Consider the following 14907-nt stretch of genomic DNA (forward strand, 5'->3'; position numbering starts at 1 on the left):
AATATTGAAATCGCCGACTGATGAAGTCAGGATGCACCGCAGGTTGAGTAATTAAGTGATTGGCTCTGTCCATTCGCGCACCTCACAGAATAGATCAGACTTATCAACTCGATTACTATTGATCAAAACAGAACGAGAGTTCGGCTGTAGCCTACTTAAAACATACTATTCAGAACATATTCGCTGACGTGCATTGCATACGTGATGAATTGCTCACAAGTCTGCTTAAAACAACTAGTGAAGGTGTTTTAGGATAATATTTATGCCATATACAATAAGTGACTTTATGTAAACACCACTTATTAATGTTAGCTGCCTAATTATTTAGCACAATGGTAGCATGACTCTACCGTAATTCGATTTTGAACCAAGGTAGCCTATTGTAGGCTACCTATTGAGCCTGTTGATCGCGACCTGTTTACAAATCTGGTTAAAAAGATAAAGGTGAGCTGTTATTTATAGATACTAAATATTTCCCAGGCATCTAATGGCTTACAGCTACTAGTAAGCATCTAAACGTACAGAGTAAGGTAGGTTGACTGCTAAATCGGCAGCCACCAGTCTTTGGATAGCTCTCATAAATCAGTTATTGTACATATGGCATTAATATTAGTCTTACCATCACACATAGGATATATAGGTTCACGAACACACTGCTTAAATAAAACTTAAAGCCTACTATCAAAGTATTGTTTTTTTAAGATAATGTAGGCAACTGCTTGCTAGCTGCTTTATACCAAAAAAATCTAATTAAAGTGACTAATGTCTGGCGAATTTGGAGAAGCCTCTGTTCAATGATTGGCTGAGGGGGTAGGAGGCGGGATCTGCTGCTGCTGCTTGAATTCAACGTGAGCGCTTATAACACCATTAAGCTGAATTGGATGACAGTTTTTTTTTAATCGCAGACTTTTTTTTGCCTCTGGATTTTTCATAGGCGTTCGGGAAAACGGCTTAGGCGCGCGCCTACATTTTCTCTATGCAGGAAAAACCCTGACCATTGCCTTTAGTAGAGGGGCAAGAAGAAAGAAGTCTGCACATTTTGGTTGTCACACTGGAGTGACCTTGTGCTCCGGCAGGACAAATGTGACCATTCTGTTCACAGTCTGAAGCCCTGTCACTCATGTGTCACCTTCTTACGCAATTTCTTGAAGTGGTGAGACTGGTGGGAGAAGGGATTGTAGTGCAAATTAACTGATAATGGAAGGAACTGACTGTTACATCTAGGATGTGACCTTCACGCCCCCTGGGGCTATAGGAGAGATTACAGGATCATATCCCCGCAGAAATGTGCCCCCCGTCTTCACACCCCTTTCTCTCCCCAGACATAATTTTTTTTTCTTAAACCTGTAAACCTGAACACCACCATTTCTCTAGCAATCTAACATTTTTGAAGAGTCTAGCAGTCTCCACACGCCTTTCGAGAGGAGGGAAATGGATATGGACAGACCCTGTAGAAAGAGAGGCCAGCACTACCACTTGTCCCACACATCCACACTGTGATGTAGCCTCCTTCAGACATCTGCTTCTGTGATTTGGATGCAGCTGTGTCTTCCTCTCTGCGTGGAAAAATAAACTCACCTCATGAGGGACTCGCGCAGCCATCTATTAGTCTCCATGTTGCCCGTACTAGCACACTACTGCGGGCGCCTGCTGTATTTAATATTTAATTTGCTCCTAAAAAGCCATGCTCTGTTTTGACAGTGTTGCTGGCATGGTTGTTGGATAATGAATTCTTCCTGCGCGGTATTGAATTAGAGCTTGGCGGTGCATTCATATTATCCAACCTGAAGTGGCTTTTAACGTTACAGAGAACGAATTTGGTCTTTGTTTCACACTCGGTGTAATCATTCGGTACACATTCCCTCTGGCCTTTGACCAGGATTGCTTATAGGAAAGTGTGGTTTATATGGATTTAGGATTAGTTTCCAGTTGTGACTATGTTTCTCATTTCCATGTGCATCATCAGTGTGGTAAATTAAGAATGGGTTGTGTTGAATTACGAACCTTGAATCATTTTTTCAATCAACAGTGTACCCCCCTCATGGCTTACAGTTGCAACAGAGTTATTAACTGTAAGTGGGCTGCCTTTCAGCTGTATGGACATAAGGTACCATCCTCACATGGATGGCACCATAAATTAGTTTCATCAAATATAGCGAGGCTCTTTGGAGGTCTGAACAGTGGAGGTTGGCATTCTTATGCAACATTTAATATACCTGCCTTTATAATCAAAATAATAAAAAAAATGATATATAGTAAGACACACAATATGTTATCCAACTAAAGGGTAAGTGTGTGTGTGTGTGTTTGTGTCAGGGCTTTTTTCTTTTCTTTTTCTTCCGCAAGGGTTGCATTTCACAGTGAAAGTTAATTTTAAGTCACACAATGAACAAATTCATCTGTGGAGTCCCAATTCTACCTACACATTTATACAGGTGGGAAATTTGTATCTGCCATATTATCATGAAAATGTCTTTGTAAATGAATTGCTCTACATCGACAGGACAGGATAAGGCACACAACGGAAACACAAATAAAAAAAACTAAAAGACATCACGGCACCAAGAGTTTATTGGAAATTTCATACTCCAGCTTCAGCTAATCTGATTTAATGTTCTTTGTAGATGGTAATTACATGGCTACCTACTCTGTCCTTGCAGTTTCTCAGTGTTTCAGTGTATCCATTAGTGTTCTTCACATATTGTAATCGTTCTGTATTTCATTATTTCAACATTTAAGTTATGCCTTTCTATAAATAGCCTGTATGAATTTGGTCCTGCTACACCACATTTGCAGTTCGAACTGAGATCAAAACTAAACTAAATTCTTGAAATCTACAATACCCAAATGTATCAATGTAATAAAGTTAATGCATGACTTACAATATCTTAATTCATCATACAGTAAACCTTTGCAAAATATGTTTTAATCCTGAAGTGGATGTACATTTCAAGTTGGGCAATTTGTCTGTTTTCATTCTTCTTTCATTTTAGTGTCCTCTTTTGAGTCTCTACTGTGATGAGGTTACAGTGCTGCTGCTGCTGCTGCTGCTGCTGCTTTCAAACAGACTGTGAAGTCTGAAGCGACGGTGGAAGATTTAGTATGCCAGCATGGTAGATCACCCCTCAAAAACAAATTGGGGGCATAATTCAAAGGAACAGCTTTGTGCTCTATCAGCCTTTAGCTTGTGATGCCCAATATTGGCTCCTTCTTTGAACATAATCCCTGCTCTGATGAAAATCCTTCTTGCCCTTCACATTTGCTCCAGCATCACAGGATCTGAAGTAGCCATCATAATTGGTCAATTTCTGTAGAGCCCTCAGTGTGAACTAATGGAGCAGTTCAGCTAATTAAAAGCCATCAGGGAGTAATGAAGTATTGAATAATTGAGGCGCCATTATATCTTTTATGCTGTCTCGTCCCCAGTGTCTATAACTAGACATTACTTAACTAGGTACGTAACTAGGTCTGTGCTGTCTTTGGGCGCTTTGATGAATGGCCCTGGAAGCTTTTAAAAAAACCTGTTTTACCATTTACCCTCAGTGGACATCAGCAAAGACAAATTACAGAGCCCTTAAAGTGACATGCAGAGAAATAATTTTATCTTACATTTCATTCAAATTGTTTCATGTTCCCTCATGGAAAGGTGTCCTGCCCCTTTTCTACACATGTGCATTCACTGGCAGTGGTGTATGTATTGCGAGGGAATGCAAATACATTGCTAATACAGCCAGATACAGCAAAAGCATTGAGGGGACTCAAACATATTTTAGGAAAAAGAAATGTTCACTCTTTCCTTTCAGGTTGTCTATAACACAAGCACAGGAGTGGATCATTTAATTTGCTTGTTTTGAGGCCAAGCTCAAACAGCACAGTAGTGACCAGCGACTGCTCACTCTCTGTGCATGCAGAGATTGTGGAAACATAGTGGACTAAAGAGAATGTGTGAACTTGTGTGGTATGGCTTTTTTATTACCTATTATCCTAATATCGGAAGATGGGAGGGCAAGTGCCCATTATATTGAAGTGTTCTTGGTGCATCTCCTAGTTTTACTATTTTATGCCAAACATACACTTCACATGTGTAGATATAAGTGCCAAGCTTAAGTGAACCAGCATTTTAAAAGATTGCATCAGACTGCTTCTTTCAGTAAAGAATATATTCGGCTGTAATTGAATAACGTCAGGTTTGGTTTCCGTGCCTTTCTTCTTCTCTGTGCTCGTCCATGCACCTCCTGTAGTGCTTTTCCTAATGGAAACACACCTGGCAGCTGAGGTTTTCACAATAGCCATGATTTCACAGGTATGCTGCTGCTATTTTGAGATGCAGGAGGTGTGAGAGTGTTGTACATGAATCCACACGTCTTATATATATATATATATATATATATATATATATATATAACGGTATGTGCAGTTGAGAGTATTCAGTGTTCAGTGTAAAGTGAAGAAGAATGTTTTAAAATGTAGCTTTTCCATAGATCATTTTTCCTTTCTTGCGTGTTTACAAAGAGCTTTGAAAGAAAAAGGGCTATGTTGGTCTGTGTGTCTAGTACACTTTGGAAGTGGAAGTAAATTGACCTGGAAGGAAATCCATGGCAACAGTCATAAAAAATAATGTTGAATTACATGAATCGAATAAAAACACACAGCGAGAAACACACCACAGTTCCTGTAAGTTTTATCGTGGCTGTTTATGTCAATTTAAAACGTAAAAATTCCAGCTCCAATTATTAATAATATAACAATAAATTAATATTTCCCCCATAAATATTACATTTAAAAAATACTCACCTTCCAAATATATATACTTGTATTTAAATTAAATTTAATAATTATGCCCACTGTCTTTACCCCTACAAATTCAGTCTGCCAGATTTGAGTCGTTAACCTTTACCATCCATGTATCATGTTGCTCACTAACATAAAGTCCTGCTGCCACCTCCAACTGAGTATGTGCGTGGTGGGACTCTGCATTTGTAGTTTGGACGCAGAGTTGTTGTCAGGTCTCTAGTAACAGCACTTCAGTTAGATTCTTGTTGGCATGGCCCTGTTGTCAGGTGGGCACATGTGTAGACATGTAGAGTTGTTATTCACAGCCATTAGGAGATATTTATATCAGAATAGCTATTGAGTGCTGTGAAATTTACACATTTTTGAAGAGCTTGTCTGTGATTGCAGTAAATGGAAAATAATGTCAGAACTGATTGTGTTCTGTTATATTTCAACCAGCATCAAATCCTGTGTCATGCTTTGTATCACAAGGGCTTTATGTTGACAACTTGGTCAAACAGCAAGTTCAGTTATTCTTCCAAAGGTTTGGGAAAATGGCAACAGTGCCATTTATATCAGAGCTTGTTTGCATAACCACAGCATATTTACTAAGCAGTGAAAGAAAACCAGTAAAATTCACACAACCTGCTCATACTTCTGGGGGCTTCATAATTGTCCGTTGTGTCTGCAGAATCTCCTGGAGAAGTCTGCGGAGAAGGAGACTCGTCAGGAGTATGCACTTGCCATGATCCAGTGCAAGGTGCTCAAGCAGCTGGAGAACCTGGAACAGCAGAAGTATGACGACGAGGACATCACCGAGGACATCAAGTTCCTGCTGGATAGACTCGGAGAGAGTGTGCAGGACCTAAGGTGCTCACAAAGCAGGCATCAGGAATTCCACTCGCATCCTTTGGCTAGATCAGGGATTTGTGTTGGGTAGCAAGGTTAATTTATGCAGCAGATTTCAGGCAAATAGGGTTATCTCTAAGGGTCCTGTACACAAACATTGACGCGTGTGTAAGCGGTGTTACAAAATATACACCAAGAGACGGCAGTAATTTAACAAAATGAAAATAAAACAAAAATAATAAATAAAATGTTAATTAAAAAAAGTTTAATAAAATACAATATTATATTTCTAAATAAATAAAATAATATTTGATAGATCTTTGAAGCATCTGGCGACAGTACAATTAATTATAACACAAAGAAGTACCTACAGCTGTCGTTTTCTTTTATTAAGTGTAAGTTAAGTACAATGGTGTCACCCCTGCCATATGCCTATAACAAGAAAATCACTGCACCAGCAATTCAGTATCCAAATTAGCATTTTCTAACAACGGACATAAACATGTGACCAACAACATTAGACCCAAGAAAAGTCTGCAACCTCAAAGTCATACTGTAAGCGAATGGACACCATAGAAAATCAGACAAAAGTATCCGTGCACTGTTAAAATCAGTATTTATGACACATCTCAGTGAAAATATAAACGAAATGTGAAGTGTTTTGGGGGTAGATCAGTCAGAGTTTATTTTAAGATGTAAGGTATGTGCTGTGTATTTGAGAGATACCAAGTGCGAGTTAATTCAAATCAACGAGTGACATTTGCACTGTATTCATCTGTAGACAGAGCAGCTCCACCTGCAGCTGTGATGTACTCTTAACATGCAGCATTCTTTTCCAGACTGATTACAAAGCCCTCTCCTTCCCTCCACCTCTTTCCCCTCTGCCACAGCTCTTTCGATGAGTACAGCTCTGAACTCAAGTCTGGACGCTTGGAGTGGAGCCCAGTGCACAAATCGGAGAAGTTCTGGCGAGAAAACGCTGTGCGTCTGAATGAGAAGAACTATGAGCTCCTCAAGTAAGGCTGTGAAGACCCCAGGTTTGGGTCCTTGTAAAGAAAGAAATGGCCATTTCTGTCATATAAATTGACTTAGGACTAATGTGTTTTCTCTGCTGAGTGGGGCAAAAAGTACAAAATGTTTTCCTATGATTATTCTTCAAAGTTCTTCCTGTGTTCCTTTACTGGTTACGTGGATAATTGTAAGTCCATTTATACGTCCATGAAAAGTAGAATTGGTGGATGGAATGTTCTCTCAGAAGGATAATGTCAGCAGCAGAGCAGCCTGTAAACAACCCGTGGTACAGCTGACCTGCCTGTAGGCCACCAGTGGTACAGCTGTCTGTTCTCTTTCCCTTGCACACCTTTTAAAGGGCTTATTTGTCCTAATGGAGCTGAAGTGTGATCAGCAGTCCCTAAATTATACTCTAACAACACCTTGCAAGCACTTATGCGAGGTGATGGCCCGTCTGTAAACCCTCTCAGCAGAGCTCGCCTCGCCTCCCTTATCATCTTCTGGTCCCTATTGTCCCAACCAAATAACAGTACCATCCAGGGCTTTCAAACCAAAGATAAAAAGTGTCTTTAATTTTCCAATGTTGTCCTCAGTAGTATTCATCAGCGACGTCTTATGCTCTGATTCTTGAAATTTCTCTCTCAGGATTCTTACCAGGCTGCTGGAGGTGTCTGATGACCCTCAGGTGATTGCTGTGGCCGCTCATGATGTAGGAGAGTATGTGAGACACTACCCACGAGGGAAACGGTAAGGGTCCTCTCAACCCCGATTCCTGAGTATATCTGAACCTGTGCACGGTTTGAATTCTCCTCGATGCTTAAATGTCGTTCAGTTATCTAAGATTACTAATCTTGACTGTTTGCATTTCCACCATTCATAATAATAATAATAATAATGCATTTTATTTGTATAGCACACTTTCACATACAAAGATGTCTCAAGGTGCTTAACAGGGTCACAATAGCAATTTAAAACAGTGCATTCAAAACAACACAGAAAAGAAATAAAAGAAAAACAGAAACCAGGACTTTAGGAGAAGGCATATATAAAAAGATGGGTTTTGAGGTGGGATTTAAAAGAATTGATGGAGTCCAAAGCCCTAATGTTCTCCGGGAGCTTGTTCCAGAGTCGTGGCCCCAGCGAGGAGAAGGCACGATCTCCCATTCTGGACATATTTGTCCGGGGAACTGCCAGAAGGTTTGCTTGTCCAGACCTAAGAGTCCTTGGTGTGAGATGAGGGGTGAGGAGATCCTGGAGATAGGCCGGACCGGTGGTGTTTATGGCCTTGTGAACAAGAAGTAGGACTTTGAAGTTTATTCTCTGGTGGATTGGAAGCCAGTGGAGGGAGTGGAGGACTGGGGTGATGTGTTCGGATCTCCTTGTCTTGGTGAGAACCCGGGCAGCACTGTTTTGAACATACTGCAGCCTCTGGATGGTTTTTGCTGGAAGACCAGCCAGCAGAGAGTTGCAGTAGTCCAGACGGGAGCTGATGAATGCGTGCACCAGCTTTTCTGCAGCATGTTTGGGAAGAGAGGGTCTCAGCCTTGAGATGTTTCTTAGGTGGTAGAATGAAGTTTGGCAGATGGATTTGATGGGTGCATCAAAGGACAATGAAGAGTCCAGCTTGACACCAAGGTATGTGACGAGTGAGGAGAGAGGGGTGGGGTGGCCATTTATGGTGATTTGGTTGATACCAGCCTTTTTAATTTGGTGGGGCGTGCCAATAAGAATGGCTTCAGACTTGCCACCATTTAGCTGAAGTGAGTTGTTGCTCATCCAGTGCTGGATGTCATCCAGGCATTTGGTAGTCTGTGATAGTGCCTGTTGTTTGTCGGGTGAAGTTCGGATGTAGATTTGTGTGTCATCTGCATAGGAGTGAAATGGGATGTTATGACCTCGAAGTAGGTTTCCCAGGGGTAGCATGTAAATTAAGAAAAGCAGGGGCCCAAGGACTGACCCCTGGGGGACACCGGAGGTAACGCACCTAATGCTGGAGGTGATATTTCCAAGGGCAACATATTCCTGCCGTCCTGTGAGATAGGAATAAAAGGAGTCCAGGGCAGTGCCTGTAATTCCCACCTCCTGGAGGCGCCGAAACAGGATATTATGGTCCACTGTATCAAAAGCGGCGCTTAGATCCAGCAGGACTAGTAGGCTAGGTGAGCCAGAGTCTGATGACATTAGGAGGTAATTTACCACCCTCACGAGAGCAGTGTCGGTGCTATGGGAAGGTCTGAAACCAGACTGGAAGGATTCATAAAGCTGATGGGAGTGGAGATGGTTATGCAGCTGGAGGGAGACAACCTTTTCCAGGACCTTTGCTAGGAAGGGGAGGTTTGAGATGGGACGGTAGTTTGAGAGGTCCTCAGGGTCCAGATTGTGCCTTTTAAGCACAGGTTTGATGGCTGCCAGTTTGAGGGAGGGGGCAACTTCACCAGTAGATAGGGATCTGTTTATTATGTGGGTTGCAGTGGGGACAATGGCTGTGAGGCAAGCTTTCAATAGAGATGTAGGGATGGGATCCAAAGAGCTGGTGGAGGAGTTAATTTTTAAAACAATGCTGGACAGCTCAGCTTGGGTGACCTCAGCAAAATGATCAAGGGCCGGGCCATCACAGGGGGCAAGATCCAAGGGAGGATCAGATTGGTCCGGGGTGATGTTGCGCCTGATGTTATCAACCTTTGTTTTGAAAAAGTCCATGAAGCGGTTGCAGTCATCAGAGGAGGGAGTGTTGGTGGAGGAGCTGCAAGGTTTGAGCATCTGATTTATAGTGGAGAACAGGTGCCTTGGGTTACTATGGCCAGAGTCAATGAGAGTGGAGTAGTATGATGCCCTGGTAGCTCTAAGAGCAGAGGAATACATTTTCTGATGTTCTCTGAAGTACAGCTTGTGGACAGTTAAGCCAGTTCGCCTAAATCTGCGCTCAATTCTTCGACCCTCCGACTTAAGGGCTCTGTGATGGTCAGTGAACCAGGGGGCTGAACGCTGGAAGGACACCAGCCGCGTTCTTTCAGGGGCAAACCTGTCTAGGCCATCTTGAAGAGTGTGGTTGTAGCAGTGTACATTCTCTTCAAGTGAGAGTGCAGGATCAGGCTCAGTCAGGGCAGAAGAGAGAGCATTTGATAGCAGGGCATGGTCAATGTCCTTGATCTTACGGAAGGTGATGGAGCGCTTGCTGCTGGTGGCAGGTGGTGTAGCAAAAGTGTCCAGTAGTACCACACTGTGGTCAGATATGCCTAGCTCCATGACATGGGTGTTGGAAACTGAGACATCAGCAGTGATGGCAAGATCAAGGGTGTGGCCGTGTTTATGGGTAGGTCCTTGTACATGCTGAGTGAGCGGGAGGCAATCAAGAAGGTTGAGGAAGTCAACGGCCAGCGGGCACTTAGGGGCATCTATATGGATATTGAAATCACCAAGTACCACCATCCTGGAAAAGGTGGGGCACAGGGTTGTGAGGAGATTTGAGAAGTCTGATATAAAAGTAGGGTTAGCTCTGGGTGGTCTATAAATAGAAACAATTATCAGAGGTTGAGGGGTGAGGCTTCTGGCAGCTAAGCATTCAAAAGATGGGGAAACAGGGACCTGCAGTTCAACAAGGCCAAGAGTGTCCCGATAAAACACTGCCAGCCCCCCACCACGACCAGAGCTGCGTGCTTTTTCGATGTATTTATAGCCTGCAGGAGCCGCTTCATTTAAGGAGAGGTAGTCACCACTGTGATGCCAGGTTTCACTAAGACATAAAATGTCAATGTCATGGTCAGATACAAATTCATTCAATATTAGTGATTTGTTTGTGAGGGACTGGATGTTAAGGGAGGCAAATTTGAGAGCCTTCTGTTTTTGGGGGGAGGGTGCATGTTTTCTGAGAAGGCGGAGATTTTTTCTAGATCCGTGAGTGGTAGTGTTGGCACAGTGACTAGAATCCACTCCACGAAATTCATTCAGCAGCGAGTGCGAAGATCTCGGGGTGTTTCCCACATAGGAGTGCAGAGATCTCACGATACCTGTGTTGTTGTTGTTGTTGGCTGAGGCTACGGCGCTGTGATGGCGCGTCAGACGTGCGACAGGTGACCAGAGAGATGGGATGTTCGTCTCCGAGCAGCTTGGCTGATGGAAGATGAATTTTCTACCGGAGCCTCTGTGGATGTAGCGAGGGCGGCGAAGGAGTCCAAGTTCCTTGAGGATGGGGTTGTTTAGTCCAGGAGTGCTTGCGGGCTGAAGTCGGCAGAGTTGTGAGCTGGTATAGTTGAACACCATGGTGACCGATTAGGGGTGCTGCCTAGCCTCGCTAGCTACACTGAGGTGAGATGGAGGAAAGTTGTCTGGCGTCCAGTCGAGTATGATGGGTATGATGAGTATGATGGTTGCCCTTTCCCTTGGAGTCCTTTTCCAGGTGGGACGGACAATGTTAAGAGCAGGGCTTTGAACCAGAATTTTTTCCCAATTGGTTCGTTCCGAACAGAAACAGTATTTTAACGTTTCCGGTTTTCGTTTCAACCCTAAAATTGACGTTCCTGAACCGGTTAGAACAAAAAAATAAAGTTCCTGAACCGGTTAATAGCGTTCCATGTCAGCAGCGGTACATACAAATAAGTAGGCTGATCATTAGGACTTTAAAATGATCTTATATGTCTCTATCCTGTCATTAAACCTTAAAAAAGCACTATAGGCTACATTATGTAAGCGGCAGAACTGTAATTCTGACATTTTGTTAGTATTATACATGAGTTAAGACAAGGAAAATGTATGCTATGTTGTTGGGCAAACAAAAACAAAACAGCATTTGGCCAAACCTCGTCAGGGCCTAATCAGTGCATTTTTGTCAACAGAGACAATACAAATATTACAAAACTACAATGGTATCTACAAAGCTACCATTGTGAATATTTAACTCATTAACACATGCCCAAAACCTTATCAGGGCCCAGAGGGAAATGAAAAAAGGATTCTGCCTATACTGCAACAGAATCAGTGGCGGTCCGTGCATTTCACGTCTAGGCCTTCAGCGATGTCCTACACGATGTTAAACTGAGTGAATCCACCTCTTAATAACATCACTATGACGCCATGGCTCTCGAACCATATATTTATACAGAAAGGCAGTATAAGTGAGCATTGCATCACCTTAACATAGTCGAGTACAACAGACTGTATTAATATTTCCGGAGCATTTAAAATCAATACACCCGTATTAACAATACATTAAGAGTAGTAAACTCTCAGTTATATGATCGCTTGGCTATTACTGTCACAACTTAAAAATAAAAGGCGATTTTCAGAGATTAGTCTACAAAGTTTTATTAAGTCCAGCGAAAGTAGCCTATGTGAGCTTTAACAAGTTTGTCCACTAAACATCGCATTGTCCCACCTGCAAAGCAGTTTCATTAAACTTACCGGATTCTCACGATATCGAGTTTTTCTTGAAAGTTCCGTCTTGAAAATGTCGTTGTAATTGTATCAAAAACTGGAATTATCAAGTTGGTGTAAACTAGTTTATTTGAGTTGGTTAATGTAATTATATTTAGTCTTACCAATTGAAACAACTAGCATAATAAGCATTGAAACCGATGTACTTTTCGCATTAGCCAACTAAACTGAGCACTGAAGCACTGCGTCGGTCTGCCTCAGTATCCAATCACTTGATTAAGATTGAGTTCGAGAGACTGGTGGCTACAGCTTGTGCATAGATTTGATCCGATAAGGCTACTAGCTGGCGGTGTGCAGCAAGGTTCTCTATCTAAGTGAATCACCAATCATATTGCATTTGGGAATCTTGTGAAAGAACGAAAAAATAACGTTATTAACCGGTTACCATTATTTTAGGTAAACGATTCTGATCCGGAACATAATTTGTTTTAAAGTTTCTGGTTTCGTTTCTGTTCCTAGCAAAACATCAAACGTTTCTGGTTTTCGTTTTCGTTCCGTGAACCGGTTCAAAGCCTTGGTTAAGAGTCTTTCAAAAATGTCAGCGTCCTCGCCTCAATAAATAAAAACAAGTCTCCGGAATGTTGTTTTGGTAGCTGAACTAACGAAGACCCTTATAACATTGTTAAATTGATCAAAAAGTACATAAAAATCAATGGCTATATACAGCGATTTAACTTAACTACGCTATTATGTACAACAGAAGAACTTTTAGAATAATTTAGAATAAATTAAGATAACCGTAAAATCTGACAAAAACTGGGCTAGACAGAGCGCCGTTAGACTCGCCAGCGTCCCCGTAACCTAGCAACACCTTCATGTGGGAAGCGTCCCCGTTACCTAGCAACTTCATGTGGGAAATAAAAGAGAAACTGTGGGGGGACACAATGACGGGGAAACCAATTTCAGTTGTTATTACATGAAGCTGGTAGTTTTAATATGCCGCTGCTACCGAGGCTTCTGTCTTGTGCCGGCCCTTAATCCTGAATCTGTTTCAATAGAGGGGGAGGACCAGTCACCCCCACTCCCCCCCGCAAAGATTGCCCGGTTCTTCAGCACATTCAACGCCTCCGTGGTCATGGGGCCAACTGCTCTCAGCCGGGGAGCTAGTCGTGTGAATTACTGACAGGCCCCCTCACCCCGTCATCAAGCCACTCCAGAGCAATCGAACTAGCAACCTTCTGATTACATAACATCTCCTCTACCTCCTGAACCACTGTTGACTTAAGTTGTCTGTTCTTTTTTAATAACATGTTCCTTGAACTCCTCAGATGTCTTAAAGCATAGAAAGCCTATGTAAGTCTTCCCTCGTTTTTGCCCTTGTGTGAAATCTGAAAAAGGTATAATCATGCTTCTATCAAGTAGCCTACCATTGGCAGAGAATGACTAGTTCACTGTTCACCTCTGAAAAGAACCAGAAGAAAGTTTTTTTTGTCATATCCACGAAAAATAAGGTTACTTTTTGATTTGTGATGGATGGATCACTACTGTTATTGCCGGGTGCATCTGCACAAGAGACCAAACTACATTACATGTATATCAGGTGATTAAATAAGTTTTGACCCATTGTGCCTGTTCCCATCCAGTGGAAGTGTCATGTGTTACATAACAATATTTTGTCGGTTGACCATACCTTTTCTTAAAGTGGCTAAATTATTTAATATTCTTCTAATATTTTATAAGTAGTTAATGATAAACTAGCATATGTGTGTGTGGCTATGTTATTTTGTAGAATATCCTAAATATAATAATGTTAATGTGTTTTTTCCATGTGCATTTTACGTATTCAGGTGTCAAGTGTCAGACAGGATGTTTTAAGAGTGACAGGGCATCCTTAGCTTTTCAACTCTTTACTTGTGTCTGACTTCTGTGGCAGAGACATTAATAAAGACTTCATGCTGGCTGCAAAGTCACTTCGGCACTTCAGCTCCAGATGGCCCCTTAAAAGTCTCTTTTCATCTCATAGCTTATCATCTCTAGCCATGTCATGCTTGCAGGTTCTCAATTACCCCTCTCTTCATTTCAAAGGAGCACACAGGGACATGGTCGTCTTGACTCCGAGATAAGGGCAGGTTCACTCCAAACTTTAACTCTCTCTCTCTTTCTCTCTCTCTCTCTCTCTCTCTGCCTCTCCTCGCCCCCTCAGAGTGATTGAGCAGCTGGGCGGGAAGCAGCTGGTGATGAACCATATGCATCATGAGGACCAGCTTGTCAGATACAACGCCCTGCTTGCGGTGCAGAAGCTCATGGTGCACAACTGGTAAGAATGTTTCCTCTTGGCACTTTATGAAGATTAGTCTGAGGCTCACTTGGCCAAGAGAAGTGAATCTGGATTCTCAAGGTCTGCTGTCTGCCAGAGTTGAGTTGTGAAGTGGATCACACCTGATTTAGTCGAATCAAACCTGTAGGGCCATACGCTTGAATGGAGATGAATATTCCATTTATAATCTGATTGACAGCCCAGTTGGAATGAAATGGCATCGGCAATCCTAAGGAAAATGCAATCAGATTGAAACGGCATTTTACACATTTTGTAAAAAAGTATTAATTACTTATAGCCATGTAAATACACAATCCGAACAGCCATTTCATTACTTTGCGTGTATGGGTTTGGATTCAACTACCTACCCTGGCTTTGTTAGAAATCAGACATTTCTAGCAAATATTGCAGAACAACTGTTTTAGAGTTCAGAATTTGAACTGATAGTTTGAAAATAGTCAACGTGATGATGGCAGGAAGTCAGAGGCAGGTTTTATTATGTACGGTTGCTTTTTTTTCCTAGCACTGTACTTAATTTACTCTAGGATTGAAATGCAGCAAAATATCGCACTGTGCAGTCCCTTGAC

The 14907-nt window shown here is 42.1% G+C and overlaps 1 protein-coding gene across 1 annotated transcript in view; it reads left to right on the forward strand.

The window, feature by feature from the left end:
* atp6v1h (ATPase H+ transporting V1 subunit H) overlaps positions 1-14907 on the forward strand; it is a 33818-nt gene that overhangs the window by 14803 nt on the left and 4108 nt on the right. Inside the window, exons 10-13 of the mRNA XM_080837856.1 lie at positions 5465-5643; positions 6513-6638; positions 7279-7380; positions 14207-14320. Of these exons, the coding sequence (XP_080693982.1) occupies positions 5465-5643; positions 6513-6638; positions 7279-7380; positions 14207-14320 (521 nt within the window). The remainder of the gene's footprint in view (positions 1-5464; positions 5644-6512; positions 6639-7278; positions 7381-14206; positions 14321-14907) is intronic.

The sequence above is a fragment of the Sprattus sprattus genome, assembly GCF_963457725.1.
Source record: "Sprattus sprattus genome assembly, chromosome: 4".
In the NCBI taxonomy this organism is placed as follows: Eukaryota; Metazoa; Chordata; class Actinopteri; order Clupeiformes; family Clupeidae; genus Sprattus; species Sprattus sprattus.